General features: G+C 33.8%; 1 protein-coding gene across 5 annotated transcripts in view; it reads right to left on the reverse strand.

Moving 5' to 3' along the window:
• Positions 1-13,814, reverse strand: part of GRIK2 (glutamate ionotropic receptor kainate type subunit 2) — a 657,055-nt gene that overhangs the window by 228,031 nt on the left and 415,210 nt on the right. For all 5 annotated transcript variants that reach the window (XM_046006541.1, XM_046006542.1, XM_046006543.1 and 2 more), the window contains exon 10: positions 12,931-13,044. In XM_046006541.1, coding sequence (XP_045862497.1) covers positions 12,931-13,044 — 114 coding nt within the window. The remainder of the gene's footprint in view (positions 1-12,930; positions 13,045-13,814) is intronic.

The following is a 13,814-nucleotide window of genomic DNA, read 5'->3' on the forward strand; positions in this document are numbered from 1 at the left end:
AATTTAAGAATTTTGTATTCTAGCCATTTTGCCCTGTAATTTATGAAAGGAATGAAAATTAGTAAACATACACTCTTCATCAAAACAGGGAAAAAGTACTTTCTGGCACCAATCAAATAACAACCCTAAGAACGGCAAAGTTGACATTTTAAAAGACCATCAAGACTACATTTAGTAGAACTAAGTTAAGTCTAAATTTTTCTCAAGACAGTTAAAGAAATGTGTAGAATTTAAAAAGAATTTTCAGAAAATACATATTATTAAAGGCATTATTTAATGACTATTACCTGAATTTCAAAGCCTGGTGCAGTTTGAGAGACGAAAGTTCTGCCTGACTCCATAGCACTCTGCTAACCATAAAGCTATGCTACTTTCATTTAATAAAAAAGAAGGAGGAGGAGGAAAAGGAGGAGAAGGAGAAAAGTCTTCAAAGCACTTTTCAGAGAAAAATTAGCCCTAATATGAAATGATCATTAAATAATTAAAAAATGAAATAAATAAATGGAACATTTAGGTAATAAATAGCTAGAAATTTGACAGTTAAAAAAACACAAGAAAAGCAGAGGGAGGAAAACAAGGCAATAGAAAAAAGTCAGTAAAGTGAAGAATAGGAAAGAAGGAAATGACTGAATCATAGACATCTTTTAGTAAAAGTAACCATAATAAAATAAGTTCTCTTACTTAACCAACTCTAAGGAAAAAGAAAAACTTTAAAAACACAGAATTTCCCATGAGAAAGGGACTCAGTAGAGATTATAAAACTTGTATAACATTGATTCAAAAAGTAGTCATAAAATGAACAGGTCAATGGCTATAAAAGAAATTCCAATATTTCAGAAATCTTTCCAGAAAATATGTAAATAGTGTGGAATTTTTATTTTATTTTTTTAAAAGATTTTATTTATTTATTTGACAGACAGAGATCACAATTAGGCAGAGAGGTAGGCAGAGAGAGAGAGAGGAGGAAGCAGGCTCCCCATGGAGCAGAGAGCCTGATGTGGGGCTCTATCCCAGGACCCTGGGATCATGACCTGAGCCGAAGGCAGAGGCTTTAACCCACTGAGCCACCCAGGCGCCTCGGAATTTTTATTTTTAACCTAATATGAAACAAATAATCTCATGATACCCAGTCTGCTTCAGAACATAGGAAATGCCATGAAACCAGTTCCAGTCTTCCTAAATGAAGTTAGCATAACACTGACATAACTAGCTAACAAAATAGTCAGATGCTGTTAGCTATGGAGCAGTTACTACCAAATAGTACTTATAAATAATATAGCAAATAAAACATAGCTATTCACTGAAATATGTTTTAATCACAACAAATAATAGTTTATTTCTGGAATACAACTGTGATTACCATTCAGAAATTAATACATTCATCTGAATAATAAGTACAACTAGAAAAATTCATGATAACCTGTATAGATGACCCATGTATTCAATAATTCCTGAAAAATAATGAATTTGAAAACTAGGTATGGAAAGTCTTCTTGAGAATAAATCTATTATCATAAAATAAAAAAGGAAAAATACCACTAAAATGAGGAAAACAGGCTCAGAGAATGAAGATCTCATCAAATGCAAATAAAAAAAACAGACAAAAATAATTAAATATTAGTAAAGGGATAGATGAAATTTAGCTATCTATAAAAGGTATGATTAAATTCCTAAACAATCAAAGACAATTAATTATGGATCTCTAAATAAGAAATATTTCCACAAAGTGACTCGAGGTAAGGGAAATGTAAAATAAACTATTTTCCTATATTTTTGGCATAAAAACATAAAATCACATCATTTGAACTCATAAGTAGGATCCACAAACACGCTATTTTAAAAAATGATCAACAATCTGTCCCCATAAACTCTACGTGATGGATGTTCTACGGGAATTACGGCATGTCTCCTTTTAACTTTAGCTTATGTATCACTATGTTTTTGTCGCTTTTATGTTGAGTTTTTTTTTGTTTTTTTTTCCCTGAATCTTTCTGAGACTTTTATTGGAAAGTTAAGAGAAGGTATATCTTTTACAATGATGATGAAGATAGCTTCCATTATAAACATGTAGTGAGTACTTTGATTACAAATCAGCAGACAATTCGAATAATTTACACTATAAAAAAATATAAAATATATAAAAGCAATACCGGAATTTAGAAAATGAACTCTGGTACCCGACGGAGTAAATTAAAGATGAAAAATAGAGGACAAGCCTGTACAGAAAATGAGGTTCTTAATGAAGGGAAAGGTTACGTTTTTGTCCTTCTGCTTCTTTTTTGCTTTATTTAGATCTGACCTGGGAACATTTTAAGTAGCTCTTCTAAAGTAACCGTCCAGCCCTTGTGTCCTGCTCGACAGCTGGCATAGGTATGCCTGGCCATCTGCCAGGTAAGAAGCCAGCCATAGTCAAACACCTCCAAGCAGAAAAAAGAAGCAATATTCCCATGTTCTAACTTTAAACGGTTCACATGTTTTTCCTCTGAAAATGGTTGTTATATTTACCCTAAATTGCTTCAAATATATATATAAATATATATATTACACATACAGTTTTTATTTAAGAAAACTTCACAGAAACATTTATTATGATGGTGAAAAATAATAGAGATTTCTGGAAACTTATTTTGAATTTGCTAACTTTTGATTAATGAGGATAAAGGAAACTGAATCTTATAATTGGAAGATGATTAAAAATAAAAGAATTTTCTATCAAACTTATGGAATAAAATTTAAGTGCTTATTTAGTAGGTCATGTTTTAAAAAGTACTTTTTAAAGAATCAGAAGTGAAAATTGTTATACATAAATGATTCATTTATAAGGTATTCATTTGCATTAATTTAAAATGGTATTTTTAAGCCTGATGACATTTAACAAGCATCTAGTATCATTAACATTTGTAAAGATCAATGACTATTTGATTTTATATCTTCTTAGACTATCCAAGGTCTGCAGACAATTCAAGCTTGTAATTTTACTTCTTCACCACCCCTGTCCAAACTACATTTTAATCGTTCTAAAATAGTCTTATATTTTTTTTCTTAACTATATTAAGGAAGTTTCATAAAATCTAGGTAGTAAACTTTGATCTTAAAAATGGAAACGGATCATAGATTTAAGAGAATTAGTTTAAGTATTAGCATTTCAATACATGTTAATGATTTATACTCCTGTAAATATTGGGGAAATATGTAGACACTTACCTGGACAGACCAACAGTATTTTCCAATTCATAGTCACAAGAAACGACCAACAAAAATAAACAAAAGATCAGCACAAATAAAGCACAGTTGATTGTTATTACATAGACAGGACAGTGTTATTTATTTCTTCCCTGAGCCTCTGCCATTCCAACTGTTGTGCTTTTACTGCTATAAAGTTAAGAAAGGACTTGCCATTGTCTGAATCCTGGTCTTTCAAATTCCTTCTATTCACTATGGCTCTTAAAGTCTGAGTTCTGTCATCCCTAATTAACATTCATGTCAGAAGCCTAGGGTGCACTACAGGTTATCATGGTAGGAAGAGAGAATACCAGGAGAAAAAAGTGGAAAAACACCTAGCAGCTACCATCAGAACAACTTCATATTTTCAAGAAAAGGCAATATTAAGAATGACTGGTTTGTTAGGATCAAAAACTACCGAGAAGGAATCTCCACATGTGCTTATCTATTGTTCTTTTGAATAGAAAACAAACCCCATTTCAATATATCAAGACTTTATTAAAAAGGGACTTTCATGTGAACTTCCTGGATAAAAAATGAATAACTTTTAGAATCTGGAACTTAGGTTTTAAAGCACCAACAAAATAGCATAGGAGACCTGTAGAGCAAAGTTGTACCTTAATAAGTTTTTAATACACTGTGTTTATTATTTACCTCTTACTTTTTCTTTCTTTCTTTTTTTTTTTTTTTTTTTCAGGATTTAGGTGCAATCTGAGGCAATCTACAAAGTTCCATTCCCTTTCTTTGATTTTGTTTTGCAAGATTAACAAGCAAACACATTCTTCTGAATACCTGATTCACACACACACACACAGATCCTTTAGTATGCTACTGAAGACATAACCACCGCATTTGTAGTTGCAGCAAACTGTGTTTACCTACTTTCAGGAGTATAACTACAGAGAATTTTCATGACATACAAATATAAATAAATCTAAGCCTTTATTGGCCATAATTATTATTCCAAGAAAAGTTTCTGTTTTTACTCTGTATCTACAGAAAATCTGCTGGGATTTGGGGAGGTAAAAGGACAACTTTCTCCCTGAAATGTAATATAATCATTTAAAATTACAGCAAATCCTATAAAAATAATAACTCTATAGAAATAATAGTAATATGTTGAAGTTAACTTTAAAGGAAAGGGTTAAAAATTTGCTAGTTGTGCTGTCACCAATATTTCAGGAAAGATACTGATGTCAGAGCAATAGGGTTTAAGGGAAGAGTTGGGTTATGATTATCATTCATATTTTTGTAATTACTGATCTGCTATTTAATCCTGCCACTTCACTGAATTACCTGTTTAGATCAGAGATTTTAGTTGTCACTGTCTTTATACTGGTATTTGTAATTTGGCCATTAAATATTTCATTAACTTAATTCCTAAGTGAAAGTAGAAAGAGGAAAAGAAAAGAAAAGAAAAGAAAAAACCCTCAAGCACAAATCAATCAAATGTGCCATTTCACTGCCCTTCCAGTAAAAGCTTTGATGGGAAAGGAGACTGTACCTATTAGCTAATCTCTAAACTGCATCTCATTTCTGAATCTAATTTATTAGCTCCTTACATGAATAATCAAGGTTTGACTACACCAAAGTTATTGCCAACATCTCCATTCATTGATGACTAAATAGAGCTCACTGTCTCCCTTCCCAACATCTATGACAAGGCTAATGCCCCATCCCTTAGCTTTTAACCTGAAGTCCTCATCTACATTCCTCAGTTGGTTTTGCCCCTCATGTAATCCACCCCCAATAAATCTCATACTTGAGTTTATAATGTTCTCATCTCTTCGTCTTCCCCGTAGGTGCAATGTCTCTCAAATCAGACTCTACAAATCTCCCATTCCATACTATCCATGAACAGACCATATCTCACTAGTTCAAAATGTTCCTTGACTCACTTTTTGTTAAACAGTCTCAGAATAATCCATCTTTTTATTTGTAATAATAAATAATTTATTATAATATATATGTATTTATTATTACATTCATTTATTTTTATATTTTATAAATAGATATTTACATATATTTAATATATTTATTATTATTGATATCTAAATTGTGAATATGGGGTTTAAAGAGACTGAGGTTTCTAAGAAGCAAATCACTGGTTTGAGTGAATAGAAAAGCACTGGAAACATAAACAGTTTGGAAATAGAGGAGGAAGAGGTATGGTAAAACCTGAATTGAAGAAGGAGGTTTGATGCATGCTGAGTTTGATATTGGACATCCACTCAGATCAAAGCTGCTGCTAAAATTGAGATTGTATAATTTTACGTGGCTCTATCATGATAGTGTCTTTGACAATGGGAAAACTAGAGCAAAAATACTGCATTTCCATGACGTTTGCTGTAGTTAAGCTGAACCAAAGATTCAGAATTCTGTATTCATTCTTCCATACCAAACTTAATACATTGTTCATAATAATATAAGCTTTGACAAAATTACAGTATCGACAATAATGTTGGCAATGAAAAAGAATTTAACAACAAAATAAAAATACTTGAGAATCTTTATTATGGTGACATTTGTGAAGCAGATTTAATAAAGAAGGATTAAAGGAGCATGTATGTGAGTGTACTGGATATTATGTGGTTAAAAAAAGGAGAAGCTGGCCCTTTATAAAACCTTTAAAGACTAAGACCCTAAGTTTTAAACATAATGCTTTGAGGTGTCTGGCCCCAGTTGGTAGAGCATGCAACTCTAGATCTCAGCATTGTGAGTTTGAGCTCTACGTTCGTTGTTTACTTTAAAATAAAGTCTTTAAAAAAATCACGTCTAATTTCACTTTAAAACACAACTTTCTTTCTCTACGGCAGCACCAGCAGTAGTCTTACGTTTATCTAGCTGATGTGGACGTCTAAGAGAATATTAATAGTGATTTGAAATAAAATGCATTGAGCTATTAAAGGAAGAATGAGAGAGAGAAATGTGATGCCAGCAGGATCCCTGAAACAGAAGAAAAAATACCATGAGAAAAGGTTCAGTTGCCTTTGAACAAACCAGTTGTAGGAGTAGGGTCAGAGGAGTCTGAGTTTGATGAGGCACTCTCATCTCAGACGTTAACACTTAAGTAGTTCTTGCCTGTGGATATTTACTATATCTTTCTTAAATTATTTTGATCTTATTATCTCCACAATACACGTTTAAAATGGCTTAGAAATGGTGGAAGGGTTGCTAAGAATGAAAATCTTTGTGAAGCTGCAGTGTCTGGGTTCCCAAGCCCTGATGCTGGCAACTTAAACAACAACTCCGTACTTGACAGTCCTTCTGTAACAATGGGCAGAGAAGACTCCAAGGGAAAATGTATTGCAGTGGCAGATACGAAGCCCTAGAAATCTGCTTTTGTTGCTATTATAGAAGAAGCTGCAGAACCATTTAGAGGATGATTCGGTCACTTCATCTTTTGTACCGTAAAACCTTCCCATTGTCCTTGGAAGCTTGCTCCCAGATAAGCCTTCTGTATCTGTGGGCTGCAACAATAAAGCTTTACAAGCCTAAGCAAGTAAACTAGACACTGAACTATATAACCCTCCAGGAAATACTATGAACATTTAAAAAAATAAAATTTAGAAAAATAAGACTAAGTTGCAGATGCAAGCACTTTTTTTTTTAAATTCATTGAGTAACCAGGCAGAAAGAACCCCTAATAAAATAAGTGATTTTTCTAAAAAAAAAGAAAAAAAGAAAAAAATCAAATTCATAGTCATTTGTACGCTGAAGGGCTACTAGGCACCCTGGGAAAGAACACGTACAGTGACATTTAAGTGTTAGTATTTTTTGATGGACAAAAATCAATTGCTATACAGGGACAGCACAGTGGGAAGGCCTCAACTTATTTAGACAGGCCCCCCAAAAATCTGCTGCAAACCAAGAACTCAGAGGGAAAACAGGCCCTCCCTGTCTGAAATTAAATACCCAGGCACCTGATACTGCCCCCAGCTAACAGTAAGGACAACAGGATCAATTATAAACTGAAGATAAGAGCACATACTATTCTTTAAAAGCACTCTATGTAAAAATAGATAGATAATTTTAAAAAATAAATAAGAGCACTCTTTGTGCTGTTCAGAATCATTTTTTTTGTGTGTTATTTTTGGCAATTAGGAATTTATATATTAACATTGTTATGAAATAAATAAAATCCTCATAAATGAAAAGATGATTCTAAGATTAAATTTTTAGTTCCATTAATAAAAACAAACAAAAAGCAAGAGAATTTTAATTGCAACTGAACTTATTTCACTTAATATAATCTCTTCCAGTCACATTCACGTTGATGCAAAAGTTGGGTATTCTGTATGGTGAGTAACATAACGTAATTAAAAAAAAAATAATAGCAACTGAACTTGAAATCTGAAGATCAGAGAGATAATATGAAGTACACTAAAGAGAGGGCATAAGAAGACAAAAGATTTAGGTCCAGGCCTGCAAGCGAAGTTACAAAAATTTCCAAACTATGTGATATCATAAATCTTACTCAAAATTAAAAAAAAAAATTTTTTTAAATGTTTAAGGCTTTCTAAAATGAGTTATTCCATGATAGAACTATATGCTGCACCCATACAAAGTATTGGGCACAGGTTTTGTTGTGAAGGGAAGTCAAAGATATTTATAAACAAGGTCCTTAATCTCAAGTCTGAAGAGAAAAAAAAAATAAGATGGGTCCCAATACTATTTTGATTGTCTGGAAAAATCTGAAATTATGGTTTAAAGAGGCTGGAAGAAAAACAAGCGCTACATTAAAAGAGAAGAGAAGTGAGAGGTCCAAAATATCCAAGGAAGCATAGTCTAATCTTGGCCTCTACTGAGGGAAATGTCTAACTGGAGACACCTTTGACAGCAATAGTGCTCTAGCATATGTGGGATTTCTGGATGAGAAGTGTTGTTTTAGGGGAACAATTCTCAATCAAGATGTTATTTTGGTCATTAACTATAGTTGCTAGACTTTTTCAAGGTTGGTCAATGGAGTTTTCATTTCATAGTACTGGTTGTTCAAATTGACTAAACGCATTGGTTGAAGTCCCACTACTACACTTCTTGGCTGTGTGCCCATGACTGGTTCTTTCAGCAATCAAGACATGAGCCTTATCAATTGTAATAGTATTAATAATGGTATCTACCTCCAAAGTTTACTGTGACAATTAACCGAGTAAATACATGAGTAGTGCTTTGGACAGGGTCTAGCACATAGCAGGCATTCAATAAATGTCTGCCATATGTATGTATATGTGTGCGTGTGTGTGTGTGTGTGTGTGTGTGTGTGTATTTTTTTTTTTTTTTTTTTTTTTGTAATGGTCTATGTAATCTTATTCTGTAAAGCTGAGAAACAGACCAACGCACCAGCCCCAGTCATCCTGGTCTTCTTTCCATTTTGCAAATTTTCCAAGATCCTTCCTGATTTAGGGCTCTTGCTTACCCCGTTTTCCCTGCCAAGAACACTCTTCTTCTCTTTCTTCACCTTGCCAATTCCTTCTCAAGCTTCAGGTATCCTGTTGTCTACTCCTCTACAGGGAGGCTTACCTGACTTGTCCTTTCCCTTCTGACTCCGAGTTTAACTCGGGATTATCCTGTAAAAAGCATTAACCCATTTATCTTTTTCTTCTATCCTAATCACAAGGTTTGGGATGTGTGTGTGCGTGTGTGTGTGTGCGTGCATGCATGTGTGTAAATCTGTGTCTAATCCTCCCTATGCATCCTTACCATTTTCTAAGCTCCCTGAGGGCAGACACTGTGTCTATTTTGTTCATCAAACAAAGCTCATCATCTTCCAATACATATTTGTTAAATAAAAGAATGAATAAAAATAAATTCAAGAGAAATGGAACTGATTATGATTAGCACACTGATAATGTCACATCCTAGAATACTTCACTGTTTTTTCTTAAGACACACAATAAATATATTGAACAAGAAGCGTAAGTGATGAAGTTCTCTTTGCTATCTCCACAACTTCTCTCTGTGGAGATATCATTATTCACAACACAGGCAGAAGTCTCCTCTGAGATTTTTCCAAGAGAGAAAAGAACAAAATAACCAAATATAAATCAAATGATCATAGCCTCCTTATAAAATATAAACATCAGTAAACTACATCAAGAATAACACTTACTAAGTAAGATAATTAATTTCTTAAAATCTGTTTTTTCTCGAGTGTGGATATTTTGTAATCAGAGTATCCAGAAGAAGACTTTTTCACTAAGTGATATAAAAATAAAATGACTTTCCTTTTAATAAATATCAAATTCACTTAAAGACCAAGAGAGGGACATACTCTAAAACAGAAATAATTTATCTTTCCAAATGTAAGCCTAGTGTGTGGCTCCATAGTTGATCTTACATCTTAGTTATACAGAGTCATGATCTGAGCAGTTGTTCTCAATCATTGTTATAGATCAGAATTAACTGTGGATTTTTTTTAAAAAATGAAGATTTCCAAAGTCCAAAGCTCAGAAATACTGTATCAAAAGATATGAAATGTGTTTTGGGTACATGTGCATTTTTTAAAACTTTATGCCTGGCTTGGAAAATAAGGTTAAATACCACTTGTTAATCAATAGATGCAAAATTGTTCATGATTGAGAAAAATATCTGAATACTTCTTATAAAACAACCCTGAGTAATTAAGATTGAGAAATTATATGGGTAGTCTTAATCACCTGTTTTGTTTGGACAAGAAGTTTGCACTAACCTTCACAGATGAAAAATATTTAAATATAATTCAAAAGTTGATTACTTCTAATTTTCCATTTAATTAAATACTGTTTATCTAATTTAATTTGACAAATATTTGAGTATTTGTTATGTCTAGAGCACTTTTCTCTGACATTGAAATATCAAAAATGTGCAAAATTTGATCATTGGCCCTATATAGATTCATGTCAAATGGTCACATAGATATATACACACACACACACACACACACACACACATTTTCTAAGATAAAAAAACAGTGCATAGTAAGCATAGTAAGTGCCATAATAGAGTATTATGATACATAACGCGTACATCTCCCCACCCTTGACACCCCCCATGACAACACACAACTTAATGTTAACCTTAATAGGTTGTCATTTGAGATGGGTCTGGAAGGATGGGAGTTTGAGTTGGGAGTTTGGCTAGGTCAAGGAGAACACAGAAAGAAGGGCCAACTATTGAAGACTACAGATGTCTCTTATATAGCACTCATTATGAGCATTGTAGAGACACATATGAGGTAAAAAATGTGCAGTGATGTTTGGCGAAATATTGCCACAGGAACTAGGCAAAGAATAGTGTAATATTAACTCTAAATAATATAAAGTACTGACAAGTACAAAACTATCTCAGAAATGGAGAGAAACATATTACAGACAAAAGGAACAGGGCAAACACAATCATGGGAGTGGGTTAACTTAAAGGGAATAATAGGAAACAAGGAAGGAAAGGTGGGAGAAGACAAGATTATAGAAGGTCTTGAACATCAGGTCAAAATTTGGGGCATTTTTAAATTGTAGGGATTCACTATACTTAAAGAAGGGAAACAGGAAAACAACAGATCATTATGATGAAGAGTGGGTTGCATTGTGGTGGGAGAAGGATGTCAGCAGTAGAGGTGGTTGTATGGTTACTGAAATAGTCCTAACAAAAGGAAATGCGATCCAGGACATACAGGCAGAAAAAAAGATGTCTTAGCAACTTGTGTGAGCATTTCAACTGAAGCACAAGGCCAATAAATTGGTGGGTGTGAGAGTACCTTTGAAAAAAGAGGGAGATATAAAGAGAATTTAGGAAGTTTGGATATGATGGATAGAAGTATTCACTGAGGTTCTCAGCAAGGGAGTGATTAAAAAAACCTCATGAACTTCCAACACTGTCATTTCATGATTACCAGCTTTGCTTCATTATCAGGAGTCTTTAACCCAAGTTATTTTATTTTGACATGCCTAAAGATCTGACATCCCTCATTGTTAATAAAAGGACTAGATTATGAATTCCTCCTGGCTTGATTTGACACCATAAATCAAATTTAGATTTTAAACAAAAGCTAAGTGTGTGGTAGTTTCTTCTGAACATTAATCTCACATTCCTATTGACTACCTGGAAAGACACAAGAACTAGCGTTGATAAGTTTATTTTGTCAGAAGAAAGCACTGACTTAATAATATAAGGGCTCCCTGATTATTTTAAAATAAAAATTCCCATTTCAAATGGTATTGTAGGAGTACATAAATATTACTATGTGATCTAAAAAAAATATAGAATTATAAGAGGCATATAAACACCCAGTGCATCAGTTTTAAGCCTGTTACAGGTGAAAATTTTTCTGGCTTAGAAAAGCACTTGTTATATTTAATTTTATTAAGGAGATAAATAAACTAAAAGTGATTTTCTATGATGAAAACAGTTGAAAGCAAGGTTAAAATACAGCTATAATAGAAAAAAAATCCTGAAAAATAAATGGCATGCCCTCTAAAATATATCTGCAGGAGATGAAAGCAGAAGAAAAGTTCACATGCTGTCCCTCACATAACTTACTTATAATCTGCATCTCAATACATTTTTCAAATCTTAACACTGAAAATTCTTGCATGGAGTTTCCTCAAAAAGTTGAAAATAGAGCTATCCTATGACCCAGCAATTGTACTACCCTAAATATGTAATGATCCGAAGGGGCACATGCACCCGAATGTTTATAGCAGCAATGTCCACAATAGCCAAACTATGGAAAGAACCTAGATGTCCATCAACAGATGAAAGGATAAAGAAGAAGTGGTATATATATACAATGGAATACTATGCAGCCATCAAAAGAAATGAAATCTTGCCATTTGCGATGACATGGATGGAACTAGAGGGTATTATGCTTAGCGAAATAAGTCAATCGGAGAAAGACAATTTTCATATTATCTCCCTGAAATGAGGAAGTGGAGATGCAACGTGGGGGGCTTGGGGATAGGAAAAGAATAAATGAAACAAATTGGGATCAGGAGGGAGACAAACCATAAGAGACTCTTAATCTCACAAAACAAACTGAGGGTGGCTGGGGGAAGGGGTTAGAAAGAGGGTGGTTGGGGGTGCCTGGGTGGCTCAGTGGATTAAGCCGTTGCCTTCACCTCAGGCCATGATCTCAGGGTCCTGGGATCGAGGCCCGCATTAGGCTCTCTGCTCGGCAGGGAGCCTGCTTCCTCCTCTCTCTCTGCCTGCCTCTCTGCCTACTTGTGATCTCTCTCTCTGTCAAATAAATAAATAAAATCTTAAAAAAAAAAAAAAAAAGAAAGAGGGTGGTTGGGTTGTGGACATTGGGCAGGGTATGTGCTATGGTGAGTGCTGCGAAGTGTGTAAACCTGGCGATTCACAGACCTGTACCCCTGGGGCTAGTAATAAATTATATGTTAATAAAAATTTTTTTTTAATTAATAAAAAAACAAACACTGAAAATTCTTCAATGATCCCTAATTTCGTAGGCATGTCATTACATTATGTTTCTAGTTATATACAAAGCTGTATTATTAATCAATATAAACAGCCCAAACATTAATACACCATTAAAAACTACTGTCATAAAACTGTGGCTAGATTAATCTTGACTCCTTTGTTACCCAGGAGTTGCTAAATAACTACAAAATACATTACATTTTATTCTCCACTGTTCAAATTATAATGCCCTTCTTAATCCACTTCCATGTTTATCTACATTTATCTGAAAAAAATGGAAAAACAAATACTTACCAAAATGGTGGTAACGATCAAAGAACGATTGGATAACGAATCTGTGATGTTGGCTGGCTTTCCCTTTTGACTTTCTGTCATATTCAGACCACTGGCTGGATCCCAAGTTCCAATCTATAAAATAGCATATGGACTTTGTAAATTGTCCATCAGGCACCTGGGAGAAAGTACTGCAGGAGAAAGTTAAGACAGCTAACACTTATTATTCACCTCTGCTGCATTATCTGCTGTCGTTAAAGTAAAGGCTGCTTGTTTTAAGCATGATTCACTGCTCTGTGAAGTGTGTCCAGTGAAGTGTGACATTAAAGAACAAAATGATCCACTGCACTTCTACAGTCAGTATGGGAGCTTAATTTTCCATTCAAACTTTCATTCACCAAGATAAACCACATTTGATGATACCTTGATAGCTGGCTAGAAACTCATTAATAGTGCATATCTTTTACTGTAATGGATCTATCTCATCCTCTCATTACAAAGATAACATGCCATGTTATACAAATGAAGCTAAAAGACAGCAAAATCTGGGGATCCAGGATAAATTAATAGGTGAAGGCAAACTTACGAGCTGCATTGATTGTTTTTTTGTTGTTGTTGTTTTTTGTGTTTGTTTTTTTTTGTTTGTTTGTTTTGGTTTGTTTTTTTTTTTGCATGACCTCCTCTAGGGCAAATTCTAACCAGAATTACCTTTGGAGCCTTTATAAATACACCTTTGAGCATTCAAAAATACTCCAAGGAAAGTTACAGCACAATCTCATCTGAGCAATGCATTCCAATACTTCCACTTGTATGCTATTTAATATGTACTTTAATTTAACTAATACTCTCTAATAATTCAGCCATATACTCGCAGTGTTCAGACATTTTATACCCCCTTGAACACA

This window comes from Meles meles, chromosome 5 (assembly GCF_922984935.1).
Source record: "Meles meles chromosome 5, mMelMel3.1 paternal haplotype, whole genome shotgun sequence".
NCBI lineage: Eukaryota > Metazoa > Chordata > Mammalia > Carnivora > Mustelidae > Meles > Meles meles.